Source organism: Mustela nivalis, assembly GCF_964662115.1.
Source record: "Mustela nivalis genome assembly, chromosome: 14".
NCBI classification, from domain to species: Eukaryota; Metazoa; Chordata; class Mammalia; order Carnivora; family Mustelidae; genus Mustela; species Mustela nivalis.
Window position 1 is genome coordinate 4,719,054 of NC_139033.1, and position 20,227 is coordinate 4,739,280.

The following is a 20,227-nucleotide window of genomic DNA, read 5'->3' on the forward strand; positions in this document are numbered from 1 at the left end:
AAGAACTAATTTTTTTTTTAAGATTTTATTTATTTATTCGACAGATCACAAGGAGGCAGAGAGGCAGGCAGAGAGAGAGAAGGAAGCAGGCTCCCTGCTGAGCAGAGAGCCCAATGCGGGGCTCGATCCCAGGACCCTGGGATCATGACTTGAGCCGAAGGCAGAGGCTTTAACCCACTGAGCCAACCAGGTGTCCCAAGAACTGATTTTTAAACTGAATTCTAAAAACTTCCACATATGAGGTTCATCTGAAAAACAAAACTTCTGTGATTAAAGCACCTGTAAACATTTGACTTAAAAACATATGTTTACTTAGGCCCACAAACATCTTTGCTTTCTTATAGCCTGTCTTCTGTCAGTAGATTGTTATTTAAAAACACTTAACTCCTGATAACTGGATAATGAAGATTTGAAGTTGAGTTCTATAAATCTAGATGCATCTGTTAGTGTTAAAGTAGTTTCACACTCTGTAACTAATCTGCTGTAATGGCTTTTTAACAGCTTTATTGAGATAAATCTGCATACCGTACAATTCACACATTTGAAGCGTATGATGTTTTTTATCAAGTGCACAGGGTTGTACAACCACCACATCATAATTTTGGGACATTTTTGGCCTCAACTTTTCTGTCCCGCAAAAGCACGCTACATGATAGCAGACACTCCCCGTTCTCTCCTCTGCCTGACCTCTGGCAGCCACCAAGCCAAACAGGTTTGCTACTCTGGACATTTCACATAAGTGAGATCCTACCGGATGCTTTTTTTGTCTGGTTTCTTTCATTGAGCATAATCCTTCTAAGATTCAGCCATGTTAAAGCATTTATTAGTTCTTCACTTGCTCCGGTTGAGTAAATTATATTGTATGGAGAGTGCATCTTGTTTCCTAATCCACTGATAATCATTTGGGTTGTTTCCAATTTTTGGCCTTTATAAATAATGTTGCTGTAAATGTTGTATGTTGTGGCTACATCTCTACCATTGCAGGGTAATCCTAAATTTAACTTTTCAAGGGCCTGCCAAACTGTCTTCCAGAGTGGCCACACCATTTGACATTCCCACCAGCAGTGTATGAAGGTTCTTATTTCTCCACATCCTCACCAACATTTGTTTCCTGCATTTTTAAAAAAAGATTTTATTTATTTATTTGCTGGAGAGAGGAGACACAGTAAGAGAGGGAACACAAGCTGGGGGAGTGGGAGAGGGAGAAGCAGGCTCCCCACTGAGCAAGGAGCCCAAAGTGGGACTCGATCCCTGGACCCTGGGATCATGACCCAAGCTGAAGGCAGATGCTGAACAACTGAGCCACCCAGGTGTCCCCCTGCATTTTTGATTCTAGACATCAAAGGGGGTGTGAAGTGGAATCTCATTGTGCTTTTGATTTGTGTTTTTCTAATGACTCATGACCATCTTTTCATGTGCTTCTTGGTCATTATCTTCTTTGGAGAGATATCTAGTCAAATCCTTTGCCCATTTTAAAGTTGGGTTATTTGTCTTCTTGTTATTGAGTTGCAAGAGCTTTTTTATATATTGTAGCAACAAGTCCCTTGTCAGAGAGATGATTTACAAATATTCTTTCCCATTCCTTTTTTTTTTTTTTTTTAACTTTCTTGATGGGATCATTTGTAAAACCTAATAATTTTTTTTCAAACTTTTCAGAATTCAGTCGGCGTCTTAAGGAGCGCATGCACCACAATATTCCTCACCGATTTAACGTAGGACTGAATATGCGAGCCACAAAGTGTGCTGTGTGTCTGGATACTGTGCACTTTGGGCGCCAGGCATCCAAATGTCTTGGTAAGAGCAGTGGCTGTGCATGCGCAGTGGGCACCTGCATGTCTCCACTCATGGGGGTGGGTTGTTGTTTTTCTTTTTCCTTTCTTCTTTAAAGATCTATTTATTTATGTTAGAGAGAGAGAGGGAACAGAGTGGGGAGGGGTAGAGGGAGAGTGAAAGAGGATCTCAAGCGGACTCTGCGCTGAGCGTGGAGTCTGACGCAGGGCTCAATCTCATGATCCCAAGATCACAACCTGAGTCAAAACCAAGAGTTGGACATTCAACCCACTGTGCCACCCAGGTGCCCCTGTGTTTTTCCTTTTGAAATTTTTCATCCTGTAGTACATTCATTTTCAAGCTTTCAGTTTCAGTGGGAGGACACTATTTTTCCCCCCTTAAGGGAATGAGCTTATCCGTGTTTCCAGCTCATGTCTCCACCGCCCTATGCAAAATGCCTTGGGCTTTGCTGGTTTCCAGCCCCCTGTTTTTGTCCAGGTTGCTCTCTCCCCACCTTTAGGTTGTGTGCTGGCTCTAGCTGGACTGTGTCAACAGGTCCCTTACATACTTTTGTGATGGCCTGGGGAGAAGCGGGAAACATTGTGTCAAGAATACTTGGCTCCCTCATTTCCTCTCTGGGCCTGGCTCCTGGGAACGCTTAGGGACTACCTGGCTGTTGGGGCCTGGCTGGGACTTGAGAGGGACGCATGGGCCAGGATCTGCCAGGGTGTGTTTTCAGGCTGTTCCCTGCTTTTCTCCAGAATGTCAGGTGATGTGCCATCCCAAGTGCTCCACGTGCTTGCCCGCCACCTGTGGCCTGCCAGCCGAGTATGCCACACACTTTACCGAGGCCTTCTGCCGTGACAAAATGAACTCCCCAGGTCTCCAGTCCAAGGAGCCCAGCAGCGGCTTGCACCTGGAAGGGTGGATGAAGGTGCCCAGGTACTGTGGCAGGGAGCCTCGGGCTGGGGCAGGTGCTGGGGAGGACGCCACCCCAACATAGTCCACTTGGGAATAAGGGTTATTTGGAGACAAAGGCACTTGACAAACCGTCAGTCTCAGAAGGACAGTCTGACCTCCCCTCTCTCTTTCTGAAAGTAGGAGATACGATCCTGTGTAAAAGCAGCCCTCCCTTTTCCAGGAGGAAAGGAATATTATCTATCACCAGAGACAGGGATTCAAGCCTTGCAGAGAGAACTCTGCAAAGAACCCTTGTTAAAGTAGTTCCTTATCTCCCTTTTGCCTCCCGTAACATTTTAGCTGCTTTTTCATACTTACTAGTCTTTGTTCAAGCCAGAGTACAAACATGTAGGCCTCTCCACTTTTGGGGTCTTCCTTGTCTGGGGGAGACTCCCAGGAACATATAAAATTAAAAAATGTATGCTTCTTTCCCCATTCATCTATCTGCTACCTGTGGAATTCCTGGGCCAGCCACAGAACCTACAAGGGTAGAAGGAAGCTTTGCCACCCCTGACACAACGGCCCTGGCTGCTCCCATTCCCGAGCTTTCCGTGGGAAGCCTCTTAACGAGGACTCCGTCTCGGTCTTCCCACCGCCACCTCCTCCTCCCCGCGACTGTGCTGTGGACTCCACACCTTTGTTCTTGTGCGTCCCTGTTTTCCCAGGAATAACAAGCGAGGACAGCAGGGCTGGGACAGGAAGTACATTGTCCTGGAGGGATCCAAAGTCCTCATTTATGACAATGAAGCCAGAGAAGGTAAATTAATAATTCAGGGGGATGTTTCGTTGCACGTGGTTGACCCAGGTCTCCCAGTCCCGGCGTGAAGGCTTTGTTTTTCGGGCTGCGTTGCAAGCCTTCTACGGTTTTCCATTTTTGAAAATTAAAAAGCGAATGGCTTGGCTAAAGGTTATTGGTACGATACTCACGTCTATAGGTCTCCCCTCTGAAGAACCGCAGGGCGCTGCCCTGAAGATTCTACCTGCTAATACACCTTCAGAGAACTTCTGCCTCAGTCAACTAACCCATAAATCCGCATCGTCATCCGAAATTTGACTGTGCTACTCATCTGACACACTTTATTTTGTTTTTATCTTCCCTCTCCGCCTTCTCTGCACACCTTCCTCCTTCCTCCTTTGTTCTCGTGCGCCTCTCTTTCCACGCATACTGTCTCTCTCGCCCTGTCTCTCTCTCTCTCTCTCTCTTTCTCTCTGTGTTTCTCTCTCTGTTTCTTTCTTCTTCTTTTCTCCCCTTGTTCTTGTTCCTGTTCTTTTGGTTTTCTTTCTGCCCTTCCTCTTTGCACCAAGCTGGACAGAGGCCGGTGGAAGAATTTGAGCTGTGCCTTCCCGACGGGGATGTATCTATTCATGGCGCCGTTGGTGCTTCTGAGCTTGCAAATACAGCCAAAGCAGGTGAGGGGAAGCAGCAGAACCCGCCAGGGGGCACGCTGGGTCTGTTCAAGCAGCAGGGGTAGAAGGGGCCACCCTCCTCGGCTCGCCGTCTTAGTGGGGACTGGGACTTGCGTGCTTGGCGGGGGATCTCTGACACCCCAGGGACATCCCTCCCGCTGGGATTGAGGGAGAGCCACAGCCAACCCCTGCTCTGTCCGATCCCCTAGATGTTCCCTACGTACTGAAGATGGAGTCTCACCCACACACCACCTGCTGGCCCGGGAGGACGCTCTACTTGCTGGCTCCCAGCTTCCCCGACAAACAGCGCTGGGTCACCGCCTTAGAGTCTGTTGTCGCAGGTGGGAGAGTTTCTAGGGAAAAAGCAGAAGCCGATGCTGTGAGTATGAAGATGGGTGCAGGAGCTTGTCTTTGTGACACGGGCTGAAGTGGGAACTGACCTGAGTGCTGGGAGCCCTGTCGCTGCCTCCCCAAAGGGTGATGGTCCGAGACTATCGTGACTGGGACGCTTTCGGAACCAAGACGGGCTCTGCGCTGGCTTGTCTGGCATCACACGCCCTCCCTCTACAGCCCTTTAGAATGGGGGAGTCACGTCTTGGGGCGTGACGGATTTTGGTCATGGCAGCAGATGTACTCATAAGGCGATCCTCTCTCTTGTTTACTCTGATGAGTTTATTTGAAGACTTGAGTTGCAAGCACTTGGCCAGGAAGCAGCACAGAGGTCTGCCGAAACCATGCCAACTCGGGGAGGGCTTTTCATAACCTTCTCCATAGCTTCCACGTGATCTGCTCTTCTGTAGGCAGGTTTGGGATCCTACTTCTCCCTAAGACGGCAGAGCCGTGGGTGTGCCTTGACTGGCATCACTCCTCCTGGAAAGTTCCAGGATACAACAGGGCTCCGTGCTCAGTGGTGTTTTCTCCACCAAAGACCAAACACTGGGCTCCTAGTAAACACGTTCAGTATTTGCAGCGCAGACTTCTTAACCATAAGCCTTTGGGGAGGAGCTCGGCTCTCTGGGTGGACCTGTTTTGATGACTTGTTCTGCGGTTATCTGTGTGAGCCTTTTATTGAAATGCACGTTAATATGTGTACACTAGGGTTGCAACCATATTCCCTCTGAGCTTCTGCCTGCGTGGGCTCAGGTAAAGATTCAGAGGCTTGCTGCTTCGTTGCTGATGCTGTGTTTTGTCCTTGGGCTGCTGCCTGGAGGGGAAGGAGCCTTCCACGTGGCTTATTAACCCTCTGCATGTAGCATCAGTGTCTCTCCTACCGCAGAAGATCTCTCAATGTCTACTTCACTCATTTATTTCCGCATCTAAGCTGAGGCGTAACTCTCATGCTAATTACCAGCTGCCCCAGAGATACCAGTAACTCAGATCAGAATATGGGGCAGGCCGAGAGCAAATGTGTGTTTCTGGCATTTTCCAGATGAACCTTACTTTCTTCCTGGCACCAAACTTTTCTCCATTCTTACTTTTGTCTCTCTGGATGATTTGGTCATGAACAGTTCAAATTTACTGTGTCCTTTTTTTTTCTTTTCTCTCTCTCTCTCTCTCTCTCTCTTTCTCTCTCTTTTTTTTGGTTCCAATATGAAAAGAAATTGCTCGGAAACTCTCTGTTGAAACTGGAAGGTGATGACCGTCTGGACATGAACTGCACGCTGCCCTTCAGCGACCAGGTACCGCTGTCCTCTGGACCCAGGCTGTCACCCCCATGGTCACGAGAGAAAGGGCTCTTGCTCTTTCTGCTCCGCAGGGTGGCTGTGGGGACGTGGTTATGCTCAGGCCCCACCTGTGGACTTCTGTTCCTGCAGGTGGTGTTGGTGGGCACTGAGGAAGGGCTGTACGCTCTGAATGTCTTGAAAAACTCCCTCACCCACGTCCCAGGAATCGGAGCAGTCTTCCAAATTTATATCATCAAGGACCTGGAGAAGCTCCTCATGATAGCAGGTGGTTGGCCAAGGGCGTGGCACTTTCTTTTCATTGTCAAGGGAAACTATTTGAGAGCCAAGTGTCCTGCCTCTGAAACACAAAGTTAGGCCTTCCTGGTGGCAGATGGCAACCAAAGTGGCTCTTTCCTCGGGTCCTTGTCGGTGCCGGAGCTGATGGCGCTCTCGACTCAGATTCATTCCCATGGTGGCCGGTGCAGCTGTTATGCCAAGTGAAGAGCAATTAGCCTCCAAAGTCTCATTAATGACAGACCCTTTGATGCCATCATCATGGTGACGTCAACACCACCGAGAACCAGGACTTCTGAGAGCTTGCCTGCTGTTAGCGTGTGTCCTCTTATTTCTCTGGAACCCCTTGGAGACCCTTGGGCTGTTCCCCACTGTTAACATTTTGTCATATTTTTACCCTCTTCCTCTACAAACACACATGCACACACACTAACTGTTGAACTTAGAGTCCCTTGCAGCTGTGACCCCAAAGTCTTTAGCATATCAGCTAAGAATGAGAGCATTCTCTTTCACAACCATGGCAAAATCCTTTTCTCTCTTTATTGGTGGTCCTTTTTTTTTTTTTTTTTAAAGGGAAAACAATAATTTGTTGGTTCAGTGTTCAAAAACGTCCATGGCCAGGTCTTGTTTCAGATGTGACTGGATGGATCTGGGGGCTGAAAAGAATGCGGTCAGGAACTGGCCTTTCTTGGTCTTTTTTGCTTTTGTTTTTGTTTTTTTTAAAGATTTTATTTATTTACTTGACAGACAGATCACAAGTAGGCAGAGAGAGAGAGAGGAGGAAGCAGGCTCCCCGCTGAGCAGAGAGCCCGATGCGGGGCTCGATCCCAGGACCCCAGGATCATGACCTGAGCTGAAGGCAGAGGCTTTAACCCACTGAGCCACCCAGGCGCCCCTTTCTTGGTCTTTCATTCTCCCTCTCTTTGTCTCTCGTTCCTTTCCTTCTGATCGCTTGCCTCCCTCCCCGTTCTTCTTTCCTCTCCATCCCCGCCTTCCTCCCTTCCTTCCTGACTTTACTCTTTAGAGTGGTTTAAGGCTCACAGCGAAATTGAGCAGAAAGTACAGAGAGTTCCCGGATGCCCCCTGCCCCCACTGTCCCCATCCCCACCAGAGGGGTGCACTGGACATAACCGATGAACCCGCAGTGACACATCGTCACCCTGGGTCCTTGATTTCCATTAGGGTTCACTCTTGGCTATATTCCTTCCATGGGTTTAGACAAACATGTTGGGGCTCGGATCCACCACCAGTGGCACATGGCACCGTTTTTGTGTTCAAGAACTTTAACCCTTGCTGTGATGTGGCTGTCTGGTAAGCTGCCTGGAGTCAGATTTTACCTGTGGCTCCAATAATGTCCTTTCCAGTATTTTTCCCCCCGAAGGTGTGATCCTGCCCCAGGTCATGCCTTGTATTTAATAGTGTCCCATTAGTCTCCTATCATCTGGAATGGATTTTTGTCCTCCATGACATTGACATCCTGGAAAAACCTCCAAGCCTGTTGTTTTACAAAATGTCCCCTCCATGTGCCTAACCCAGCCTCCTCTTCGCGTTGGTGGGGAGTAGGTTTAAAAGTCCGGCTCATGCCCTCTGATTTTACGTCCGCAAATTTTTTTTTAAATTTTTTTATTATTATTATTATTTTTTTTTTATTTTTTTAGAGAGTGAGAGAGAGAGAGCATGAGAGGGGAGACGGTCAGAGGTCAGAGAAGCAGACTCCCCATGGAGCTGGGAGTCCGATGTGGGACTCGATCCGGGGACTCTGAGATCATGACCTGAGCCGAAGGCAGTCGCTCAACCAACTGAGCCACCCAGGTGCCCCAACGTCGGCAATTTTTTTTTTTTCATCCCAGAATCCTGACCAAGAGGCCAGATGTTTTTCACTGTTCTCAAACTTGGACCTGAACCATGTACACAGGATCTGTGGAAATATGTCTATCTGAGTGGCCCCGCGTGGCTACCTGGGAGGAGAAGTAGAACTGCCTTCCCTGCCTCACACTGACCTCGAGGCTCTTCCTCCCCCCGCAGGAGAAGAACGGGCTCTGTGCCTTGTTGACGTGAAGAAAGTGAAGCAGTCCCTCGCACAGGCTCACCTTCCTGCCCAGCCCGACATCTCCCCCAACGTGTTCGAGGCCGTTAAGGGCTGCCACTTGTTTGCTGCCGGCAAGGTGAGCTCTCCTCCAGGCCTCCACAGGTGGAGTGTTCTCGAAATCGGCTCTGCCCTCCTTCCGACAGGGCTCATTGATTTGACCTTGGAAAACTCTTATCTCCTCTCATTGGGTGAAATTTCTGTTGTCTTCTTTAGGCACACAAAACAATTTGTATAGCCATGAAATTTGCACAGGCTTTGAGTCTATAAAGTCAGAGAAAAATGAGGATAAAATTAACAAAACTGAAAGGATGAACCCCAGTTCAAAAAAACTGTGTATGAGTGAGTGTACACGTGAGTGTGTGTGTGTGTGTGTGTTTATGATGGAGTCTTTTTTATTTTCATTTTTTTAAAAAAATAGACTCCACACCCAGAGTGGAGCCCAGCACAACTCATGGCTGCTGAGACCAAGACCTGAGCTGAGATCAAGAGTCAGATGCTCAATCAACTGAGCTACCCAGGCACCCCTAGTCTTTTTTTTTTTTAATCTAACCTAGAACCCCACATCCGAACTTGATGAAAAAATGTTTTATTACTAAAAATTTGCAAATTCTGATTTATGACATTTATATAATATAAAGTCAGTTCCTGGTAAGTCAAGTTAATTCTTTGGTAGCTAATAGCATATTGATTTTGGTACATATATTCATTTGCTTGCCTGCTTCTTTAAGGAAACTTATTTTTTTTAAATTAAATTAATTTATTTTCAGAAAAACAGTATTCATTATTTTTCCCCCCCAGCCAGTGCTCCATGCAATCCGTGCCCTCTATAATACCCACCACCTGGTACCCCAACCTCCCCCCCCCCCGCCACTTCAAATCCCTCAGATTGTTTTTCAGAGTCCATAGTCTCTTCATGGTTCACCTCCCCTTCCAATTTCCCCCAACTCCCTTCTCCTCTCCATCTCCCCATGTCCTCCATGCTATTTGTTATGCTCCACAAATAAGTGAAACCATATGATAATTGACTCTCTCTGCTTGACTTATTTCACTCAGCATAATAAGTCACTTGACTTATTTCATTCCAGTCCCGTCCATGTTGCTACAAAAGTTGGGTATTCATCCTTTCTGATGGAGGCATAATACTCCATAGTGTATATGCACCACATTTTCCTTATCCATTCGTCCGTTGAAGGGCATCTTGGTTCTTTCCATGGTTTGGCGACCGTGGCCATTGCTGCTATAAACATTGGGGTACAGATGGCCCTTCTTTTCACTACATCTGTATCTTTGGGGTAAATACCCAGGAGTGCAATGGCAGGGTCATAGGGAAGTTCTATTTTTAATTTCTTGAGGAATCTCCACACTGTTCTCCAAAGAGGCTGCACCAACCTGCATTCCCACCAACAGTGTAAGAGGGTTCCCCTTTTTCCACATCCTCTCTAACACATGTTGTTTCCTGTCTTGTTAATTTTGGCCATTCTAACTGGTGTAAGTTGATATCTCAATGTGGTTTTAATTTGAATCTCCCTGAGGGCTAATAATGATGAACATTTTTTCATGTGTCTGATAGCCATTTGTATATCTTCATTGGAGCAGTCTCTGTTCATATCTTCTGCCCATTTTTTTTTATATGATTACCTGTTTTGTGTGTGTTGAGTTTGAGGAGTTCATTATAGATCCTGGATATCAACCTTTTGTCTGTACTGTCATTTGCAAATATCTTCTCCCATTCCGTGGGTTGCCTCTTTGTTTTTTTGACTGTTTCCTTTGCTGTAAGGAAACTTTTTAAAAGATTTTATTTATTTATTTGACAGAGAGAGAGATCACAAGTAGGCAGAGAACTAGGCAGAGAGAGAGAGGGGGGAAGCAGGCTCCCTGTTGAGCAGAGAGCCCGATGTGGGACTCGATCCCAGGACCCTGAGATCATGACCTGAGCCGAAAGCAGAGGCTTAACCCACTGAGCCACCTGGGCGCCCCAGGAAAATTTTTTATTAAAAAAAATTAAAAGCATTTGTGGGTGCACACACGTGAACATAGATAATTTTAATGAAACCTGAATCAAGCATTTGCAGATTCCCAGAGTCTGCTGGAGTTCTCCTGCTGAAAGCCACTGCCTTTCCCTTTTCAGAAGACTGCTCACTGGGTATTTGGGATTTAGTTACTCTTAGCCAGCTTTTACCTAGCGCCTCCCGTGTACTTGACCGAGCCTTCAGAGGCGTTTGTGTTGTGTGAAGGAGGACCAACAGGGGAGGGGTGTGGTGGGCCACAGGAACCTCCTGAGGGGAGCTTGACCTTGGCTATGGCCTTGGCCACTGTTCTTGAGGACTTTTGGTTTCTGAAACCTTCTGGCTGTGGGGCTGATGGCATTATTTATTAGTCACTTACACAATGGTTGGGATTAACTGTGGCAACAATAAAAAGAGGACAGAATATAAAGGAAGAAGGATGGCTGGCCTAGAAAGGCGTGGATTTGCAAAGGGTTCTTGGAGGAGCTGAACCTCTAGGGACTGGGGAAAGGACAATGCTGGATGGACCCAGGATTTCCGGATAGGGGCCCGGGAAGGAAAGATGTTCTTTTTCAGTTTTAACAATTCTTTTTAAAGAGAACATTTCTTTCTTTCTTTTTTTTTGTCTCTCCTTTTTTCTGCTTTTTGTTCTTTGTGCGTTTTTTATCCCTAATATTACTTTTTCTGGATCTCTTATTTGTCTTAATTTCATCAGCTTTATAGTGATTTTACTAATCTTTATAAAGGAGCAGCTTTGGGCTGTACTGATTCTTACTTTGCTATTATCTTACTTATCATTAATTTTTGCTTTTTTCTTAATCTTTGTTTTTCCTTCCTTGAGTTTTCTCTGGCTTTTTTCTATTCTCTTTCTAATCTCTTGTTTAGCTAATTAATTTTCAGGTCTTTTTTCCTAAGGTAAGCACTTTAAGGCCATACATTTTCCCTCTTACTACAATCTTACTGTAAATTTTTATCGTTACACATAGTTTAAAATTTTTCTGTGAATGATGAGTTACCTAGAAATGGGCATTTTACAGTGTTGGAACTACTAAAAAATAGGTACATTATAAAATTATAACATCTAATAATATAAACATCCACAAACTTACTACCCACACCAAGAGCTGGAATATTACTAACACTTCCCATTTTCCTGTGTATTCCTTTCCTCTCCCATCCCATTTCATTCCACCTTGACCTTGAAAACTGTATGTCCTCTCACTGGGTGAAATTTCTGTTGCTTCCTTTAGGCACACAAAACACACACACAAAACTCCCCACCCCTAACTGCTGACCTTCATGTTGGCACTGATTGGAGAAGCTTCTTTTTGCCCTTAGTGAAATGACAGAGACGTGGTACTGGGAGGTAAAGTAAGAGTGATTTAGCCATTCTAGAAAAAGAGAACTCTACGTATACAGATCTTAGCTAAGAACTTTTCTCTTTGAACCATAATCCTTAAATTCTTGAGGTAATTTCTACTGCCTTCCTCCTCCCTCAGGGTAAGATTGTCAGAAGGCTCTGTCTCTAGCAGAAGGCACAGGAACACCAAATGTGTGTGGTGTCAGGTGATTTCCGGAGGCCTTTACCAGGTCTTTGTTAAATCTGTGGTTCTTACCAGCGGCAGTTCTGACCCCTAGGGGATATTGGGCAGAGTCTGGAGACATCTGTGGTTGTCACAACTGGTGGTTGTACCACTGACATCCAGAGGGGAGAGCCTAGGGTTGCTGTTAAACATCCTACAACGCACAGAGCAGCCTCTGGCCACAGAGAATTGCCTGGTCTCGTGTCAGTAGTACTAAGGGGGAGGGGCTCTGCTCTAAACTGGCATTAGGTTCCTAGTTCTGCTGTGGAGTCAGCAGTCACACCAGTGACCCTCTTTTTTCTCTGTTTCCCTGATTGCTTTCCAGATTGAGAACGGGCTCTGCATCTGTGCAGCCATGCCCAGCAAAGTTGTCATTCTCCGCTACAACGAAAACCTCAGCAAGTACTGCATTCGCAAAGTAAGTCCCGGGCACCCGGCCTGCTGGGCCCTGGCCTGGGCTGGAAAGTGTGCTGTCTCTGGGAACAGTGTGTGCCTGGTCCCTTCAGCCTGGGTGACCTCCAGAGAGAGAGACAGACAAGCAGACACACCCTTCCTTCCTGGAGGAAGCTCCAGAGCCCTGAGGAGCTGCAGTTTTTCTCCTCTCCTTGTCTTTCTCCTGTCTGTGAGCTGCCTCTCCAGCCAGCCCAGTGGATTCGGCCCTTTGTTAAGAGAGAAAGGAAGCAGGCTGGTGGAAGAGACACTTTTAAATTAGCACGAAAAAGGAAGGCGATCTCTCCGAGAAGCTAGCAGTCCCTGGCGACACTTATCAGAATCTTTGTCAGATCCTAGACATTTCTATTAATAACTTTTGGAAAAGCCAGTGCTTGCTGTGTTCCTAGATGTAATTAGAGAGCTGATTCTCCTTGGAGCAGAGCAGTGGGGGGGGGGGAAGGGGACTACAGTGTGGACAAGTTGCACATTAGGTTATTGGCCTCGTTTCCAGAGGCCGGCCGTTGTCCCTAGACTAAGAAAGTGCCACCTGTTGTAAGCGTAATTTACTTCCGGTGCCTTCCTGATTAGTCTCAAGTGAAATGAGGGATGATTATATAAGGGTCATTATGTGTTAGGGCAACAGTTTCATCCTGGGTGGGCAGTTTGTTTGTTTTATTTTACTGAGCACCTCCTGGTACCAGAGACCAAGCTGGCTGTTTTCCAAACACTTCACAACAGTTCTGAAATGCAGGCGTGGTAATCGCCAATTTTCAGGTAAGACCATCGAGGCCGGCTGAGGTCCTGTTGGGAAGTTGAGACCAAAATTGAGGTTTGATTTTTCCCTTTCACTGTATCATGCTGCCTAAAAGTTTCGTCATATTTACCAGGTCCTCAGTAAATAGCAGTAGTGGTAGTGTGGGTTAGATTTTGAACTGTTAGCTTTAGGAAAAGTCTCAGAAGTCATTGCTTTTTATAATTCTTTTGAATAAGCATGCTTAGGTTTTTGAAAATACTAGGATGGGCCTGAAAACAAGGGGAATTAGAAAGCTGATCACTAATAGAGATGACAACAATGGTGAAGAGAATAATTATACAGGTAATATAGGTTCATGGTAAAATGTAGCTCACAAAAAGAAGGAAGCTAAAACAACTCCCTCTAACCAGCCCTGTGTTTTCCAGTCTTTTTCCTCAGATAAGAATTTATTTTCTTAAAGATCTGGTGTTGAATGCAAACTTTTCATTGAAATGGTATCTGTGACTCTTTTTGGCTGCCATTTGATATTTTCTTAATCTGGAGTTGCAGTGAACCCAGAGGTAGCAAAGGGATTATTAGTCTTCATAGGGGGCATGAAAGGATTGAAGTGTTTGCGCTTTGCGTGGCCGAGAACACAAACAAGTCCAGAGGTGACCATCTCCAAGGCTCGGGGAAGTGGAAGAGCAATGGACCTGGGGCTGTCGTGTATTAACTCACATCCTTTTCTTCTACCCTCTGTCTTAGGAGATAGAGACCTCAGAGCCCTGCAGCTGCATCCACTTCACCAATTACAGTATCCTCATTGGAACCAATAAATTCTACGAAATTGACATGAAGCAGTACACGCTTGAGGGTAGGGCCCAAGTCGTCCCCGCCCCGCCCCCACCACCAGCCCACACTCTGCTCTGGCCACCAACTTCTCCCTGATGCCCCACTTCTCACCTACCTTTACAGAATTCCTGGATAAGAATGACCATTCCTTGGCGCCTGCTGTGTTTGCCTCCTCTTCCAACAGTTTCCCTGTCTCGATCATGCAGGTGAACGGCGCAGGGCAGCGGGAGGAGTACCTGCTCTGCTTCCACGGTGAGTCTGTGCTCCCTGCCGGCCGCTGCCCTGAGGGCGTGCGGGTGCCAGGACTTCCCGACCCCCATCAGGGCTCTCACCTAGCCCGGCTCCACGGTATTCTTTCCTGAGAACAGCTGCTTCTTTCTTTCTCCGCCCCTTGCTTTCTCTCCCTTTCCTTTCCTTCTTTCTTGTGGGCTTTGTTTGTTTTTTTTTTTTTTTTTTTGGAAGTTTTTCTTCATTCTTTTTTATTCCTTCTTCCTTCCCCCCACCCCCCCCCCCGTCCCCACAGGCAATCTCTGGGTCCTCCTGTCTCTTCCTCCCTGTGTCTCGGTCTCTGTTTCTTTCCTTTCCCTTCTTTCATGTCTCCTGTTTCTTCTTCCTTCCTTTGCTCTTTTTTTCCTATCTCTTCCACTTTTCTTTAACACATTTCTGAGAGATGTGGCTCAGCAAAGGTCCTCAGGTTTTAATGATCCAGTTAAATGTGGCTGGTGGTCCCCTGGGCTCAATCCCTTATTCTTCTGGCAAAGTGTATGGTGTCATTGATACTGCTGCCTCTGACTGGGCTGATGCCCCTGGGATGCAACTCCTTGCAGAATTTGGGGTGTTCGTGGATTCTTACGGAAGACGTAGCCGCACAGACGATCTCAAGTGGAGTCGCTTACCTCTGGCCTTCGGTAAGTGAAGCAAGGTATGGAGGGCTCTATTCTGCCAGCAGCTGACATCCTAGGAAAGAACCGCAGGTAGAATCCTTTTTGGCTCACACACTATGCCTATGGTTTATGTTAGACACCAAGTGCCACAGGTTGTAGTCCCAGGGTTCAGGGCAAAGATGCTGATGCTTGATGAAAAACTGCATAAGCCAAATCCACCAGCCTTGTGAAAGATTTGTCAGGTTCTCAGGAAGAAGGGAGAGCGTTCCTTGTGAATTTATTTAAATCATTTCAAGATTTAAATAAAAGAGTATCCCGTGGGATAGCTGAACACATGTCAGTTTCATCAGTTATCAGGCAGAGCAAGTAGGTCATGCTCCTTCTTTCCCTAAGTGTAAACACTGCTGTGATGAACATCTTGCACTGATCTTTGCACACTTGTCAAGTAGAATCTGCTGCTCATAAGCCCTGAAAGTGGAGCTGCTGGGTCACGCAAAAACATCCATGTACATAAACACACGTATGTACAAATATGTTCACACATATTGGTGTAAATGCTCTGAAACATTGTTATGGTAAAAATACCCATCAAGGCTATTTGGTTTCTCTCTTGCTGCCTAACAAGTTCCAGAACTTGTTATGGACAAGACTACAATAACTTATTATTGCCCAAGATGCTGAGGCTTGATTGGGCCATTCTGCTTCACGTGGTACCAGTGGGGGCACTGGGATAACTAGAAAATCCAAAATGGTCTCACAAAATGGTGGCCAATTGGTATGAACTCAGCTGGGGCTGGGGCCTGGGGGCTGGAGGCCTCGGTTGCTCTCCACATGGGCATCTTCCAGGAGTGCAAAAGCGGAAGCTGGCAGGGCTTGTTGCTTCCACCATAACCTACTGGTTAAAGCAGCCATGGGGTCAGCCGAGATTCAAAGCAAGGAGGCTCCGCCAGGCCTGAGTACCAGGAGGCATGACTCATAGTCCAAAACCAAAGTCTAGTTTACCACAAGGGAGAATAGTGATAATCTCCTTTTCCTTTTAAGACAGAAAAGCCTCCTATCAGATCCTAGAGCTTCATTGATACTGTGATATAAACATATAGTGTTAAGATGAGAGATATTTAATTATCTTTGAACTCAGTCTTTAATTCTGCACATTTTCAAAAAAGAAAATTAAACAGTTTACAAAGGTATACAATGTAAAATCTCACCCATATAACCTGTCTCCCCACTTCTCTGTCCCCACTCACCCAAGCAGGGGGAAAACTTTTATTTTTTATCCCTCCAGTGCTTTGTGCAAATACAGATGCATAAGAAAATATATTCTTACCCCCCCACACACACTTTTTTTTTTTTTTTAACCCATGTGTTGCCACACTTTACACATTATTTATTCTGAATTTTGCTTCACACACTAAGTAAAACACACCTCAGGGTTTTTTAGTATATCAGTACATAGAGAGCTTCATGCAGTTTTTACAGCTGTGCCGAATCCCTCAGATGTACCATAATTTATTTAACTGACCCCCAAAACATACCCTGGATTTGGTTCCCATCGTCTGCTCTGACAACATGGCAGTAAACTTGGACACACCTCGTTATGTTGGCACACGGGTGTATGCGTAGGCTAAATTATTTTAGGTGCAATTGCTGGGTCGAAGGTGGCATTGCAGCCTGGTTTTGATTTCCTCTTTTAAACCTTCCTTGTTCCATGCTCTTCTTCTGGGGTAACCATGCAGCCTACAGAGAACCCTATCTGTTTGTGACCCACTTCAACTCACTTGAAGTCATTGAGATCCAGGCACGCTCCTCTCTGGGGTAAGCATTGCCCTTTCAGGCTTCAGAAAGCTCAGCTGTTGGGGTTGGGGGTCAGGGCCCAGTGTCTGTTTCTTCCCATGCTACTCAGCAACAGAGGTAACCTGAATGTAACCGCTTATCTGGAACTCCTTAGGACTCCTGCCCGAGCGTATTTGGAAATCCCAAACCCACGCTACTTGGGCCCTGCAATTTCCTCAGGAGCGATTTACCTGGCCTCGTCATACCAGGATAAATTAAGGGTCATTTGCTGCAAAGGAAACCTCGTGAAGGAGTCCGGCACTGACCACCACCGGGGCCCGTCCACCTCCCGCAGGTACCATCCTTCTCTTCGTTACAGGAGGCAGAGTGCTGTTGTGTAAAGTAGAAGGAAATTGTGCTGAGCTGGTCAAAGGTCTTCAAGCTCAAGCCACTCCTTTCTTTGAGCTATATAGCATGACACTGACTCAGTCCTTCTCGAGAATCAGGAGAAATTTTAAATGCCCTCTTAGAGAAGGTGAGCACAAATGTCTGGTCTTTCTCTTTTGGGTGTTTTTGGTGGCACTAGAATGGATCACTAGAGAGAGAGAGAGAGAGAGAGGGAGAGTGTGTGTGTGTGTGTGTTGGGCAAACTTTAATGCTCAAAGTCAGCCAGAGTTGAGAGACTGAGGCCTTCTCAGATTTTTCCTGAGGGCCTTGCCTGTGTGTGTGTGGCTTTCTAGATTCCTACAAATATATGGGACCATTTCAAAACGCCTTATCAACATGTTATTCCCAGATCGCCTTTTGAGTGTTTTAGCCAACCTCTTCCCCAAATGGTATCACACTGTCTTAAGTATTTGCCAGGTTAAATACTTGCTGCTGATTGTTTCTGATGAACATTTGGGGATAGGGCTTTTCTTACGAGGAAGCCCTGCGTCAGGTCAGACGGGAACTGTTTGCTGGGGCTGCGGCTTTGTGGGGAGCATCAGTCCTGATGCTAACTGTGGCTATTGTGGTTACGGGGCTGATGGTTTCAAAACTGCCGCAGCTCTGGAGAGAAAATGTTGAGGTCACGTTAACATGTCACAAAGCTTGTTGTCCTTACGGAGGTTCAGCTATTTTTTACATAAATGCTCTTGCTGTTTGAGTCATTGCCAGTCTTTGGTTAATTTCCGGAGTTCTGGAAAAGTTGCTTTAGACACTCGTTGCCAGTGTTCTGGTTGCTTTTATGGAGGAAAGGGTTTTCGGCAGTCCTTACTCTACCATTCTGGAAGCGTTCTTCCCCTTTGTAATATAGCTGATAGCACCCTGCATATATTCTTCCGGACCTTCATGTATCTTGGAGGTTGTTCCAGGTTGGTATCAGAAGGATTTCTTCATTGTTGTTGTTGTTTTTAATGACTGTGTAGCATTTATGCCTTCATGTGACCTTTATTTAATTGCTCCTTTATCAGTGCATGTTTAGGTGGTTCACAGACAGTAGCTGTAATAAATTAAATGACTTTGTGCTTATGTCGTTTGGCATGCTTATGAATCTATCTGTACGATAAATTCCTGGAAAAAAAAATTGATGGGCAACATCGAATGTCCATTTGTAATTTTGATTGATGTTGCTGAGTGTTCCTCCCTAAAGTATATTCATTTGTAATCCTACCAGCAGTGCGTGGGAAGTGGGACTGATCTTGTCTTGACACAGAGGTCTATGAGCCAGATCCAGGTTGATGGACAGGTTTGAGATGTGTAACTCTAAGTTCTTGGTGTACAGAGAAGTTCTGAGATGATTTAACCCAGGGGAACATTAAATTGACCTAGGATTTAAATTTTCTGGACTGCTGTGTCTACCCTGTAAAGAGTTCTGTGGAGCCCTACCATGTGCTGGACACAGTGTCTGGGGATGGGGATCCACTGATGATTTTATTCTTAAGGGACTCTCAACATGATGGAGGAACTAGCTCTAATATTTAGAAGGTGCTTAGGTCTTGGAAAAGAACATCATAAATCTAATATTTTGAGACTGTGTCCTAATGAATAGTTTTTCTTCTGTTGAAATACAAGAGTGAGGGGCACCTGGGTGGCTCAGTAGGTTAAAGCCTCTGCCTTCAGCTCAGGTCATGATCTCAGAGTCCTGGGATCGAGCCCCGCATTGAGCTCTCTGCTCAGCATGCTCCCTTCCTCTCTCTCTGCCTGCCTCTCTGCCTACTTGTGATCTCTGTCTCTCTGTCAAATAGATAAAATCTTTAAAAAAAAAAAACAAAAAACAAAAAACAACCAAAAAGGAGAAATACAGACGTTAGTCTAAATATGTGGTCAGTGTAATTTTTAATCCCAGGGACTTCCTAGAAAGCCAGAAGTAGAAATAACCAGCAGTTCCTAACTCTTGGCTTGACCCTGCCTCAGAAGTAAATGCTCAAAGGACTATAGTTCTCTCCTGCAAATGTCCAGATTTTCTTTAAGTAATTTCCAAATATGTCAAGAACAAATCAAAGTATTGTAATTTGATTTTTTTTCCTCTACTGCCTTACTAATATGAGGGCAGGCACTTTTCTTTTGAGACTAAATAGTTTCTCTGTAAGAAGTTGCTTATTCTGTGGTTGAAAGGGGTTCTCCAGTGCCTGTGAACGAGAAGCAGAGACAGTCCTGTTGCTTTCCTGCTGTGGCCAGACACATCCGGAAAATAAGCAGTTAGTCCTTGCTTATCTCTTGGCCTATAAAATGGTCTTCTTATAGTAGATTGCTTTGGCAGGTCAGGATGCAGAGGCCTGGCCTGGCTGAGTGTGAGTCACTGCAAGGCCTCACTGACCTGGTCTGTTTAGCAGGAAATGTAACTCTTTGCAAAAACAAAATAAAACAAACAAAAACCCCATAAAACTGGCACGGGAGATCATTGGTCACTAATGCATACAGAGATGGAAGATTGCCCATTTGGCCTAGGATGATGGGTATTTTCTTTCATTCCATTAATCTAAGCTGACATTCCAAATGGTCTTCCTAGAGACATCCTTCTTCCCCTGGACACTGAGTACCTTCTCACTTGCTTTATGATGGGCCTCTGTGGACACACATTATAATTTCCCTTCCATTACAAATAGGCTTAATGTAATTCTCCTCTTGAAATTTATTTATTTTTGTCTCCCACATCTTAAAGCGACATGACTAGAGGGGAATATTAGCCTTATTTCAAGATGTTGAAATCTCAGTTACCTTAAATTTTTCCACTGGACATGTAGCATGCACGGGGGTGGGGGGGGGCGGCTCTGGCTTTCTGGATATGTTGTCTGGAATCTTCATAGTTAGAATTGCACAGGGAAACCAGAGAGTCACATGAAAATCTTCACAATGAACTGATCACTTATCAAATTATCTCTACTCACCTTTCTGTTTCACCATTGTGCAGGAATAGGCAAACTTTTTCTGTAAAGGTACAGATAGTACAGGGCGCCTGGGTAGCTCAGTGGGTTAAAGCCTCTGCCTTCGGCTCAGGTCATGATCCCAGGGTCCTGGGATCCAGCTCTTTGCTCAGCAGGGAGCCTGCTTCCTCATCCTTCTCTCTCTACCTGCCCCTCTGCCTACTTGTGATCTGTCAAATAAATAAATAATAAAAAAAAAATCTTTAAAAAAATAAGGTAGTAAATATTTTTGGCTCTGTGGGCCATATGGCCTCTCTTAATTATTCAGGTATTATTCTGTGAAAGCTATAGACAGTGCATAACCAGATGGGCATGGGTGTGTTCCAATAAAACTTTATTTATAAAAACGGGTCATCTGTCTGGATTTGGCCCT

General features: G+C 45.7%; 1 protein-coding gene across 24 annotated transcripts in view; it reads left to right on the forward strand.

Moving 5' to 3' along the window:
* Positions 1–20,227, forward strand: part of CIT (citron rho-interacting serine/threonine kinase) — a 165,456-nt gene that overhangs the window by 141,961 nt on the left and 3,268 nt on the right. For 13 of the 24 annotated variants that reach the window (XM_082699754.1, XM_082699733.1, XM_082699732.1 and 10 more), the window contains 15 exons: positions 1,657–1,794; positions 2,532–2,712; positions 3,396–3,487; positions 4,036–4,140; positions 4,347–4,516; positions 5,236–5,280; positions 5,736–5,816; positions 5,952–6,087; positions 8,121–8,260; positions 12,099–12,191; positions 13,704–13,812; positions 13,914–14,042; positions 14,618–14,698; positions 16,411–16,489; positions 16,623–16,802. In XM_082699754.1, the coding sequence (XP_082555880.1) occupies positions 1,657–1,794; positions 2,532–2,712; positions 3,396–3,487; positions 4,036–4,140; positions 4,347–4,516; positions 5,236–5,280; positions 5,736–5,816; positions 5,952–6,087; positions 8,121–8,260; positions 12,099–12,191; positions 13,704–13,812; positions 13,914–14,042; positions 14,618–14,698; positions 16,411–16,489; positions 16,623–16,802 (1,759 nt within the window). The remainder of the gene's footprint in view (positions 1–1,656; positions 1,795–2,531; positions 2,713–3,395; positions 3,488–4,035; positions 4,141–4,346; positions 4,517–5,235; positions 5,281–5,735; positions 5,817–5,951; positions 6,088–8,120; positions 8,261–12,098; positions 12,192–13,703; positions 13,813–13,913; positions 14,043–14,617; positions 14,699–16,410; positions 16,490–16,622; positions 16,803–20,227) is intronic. The other 11 variants (XM_082699736.1, XM_082699735.1, XM_082699737.1 and 8 more) reach the window with 1 other exon arrangement.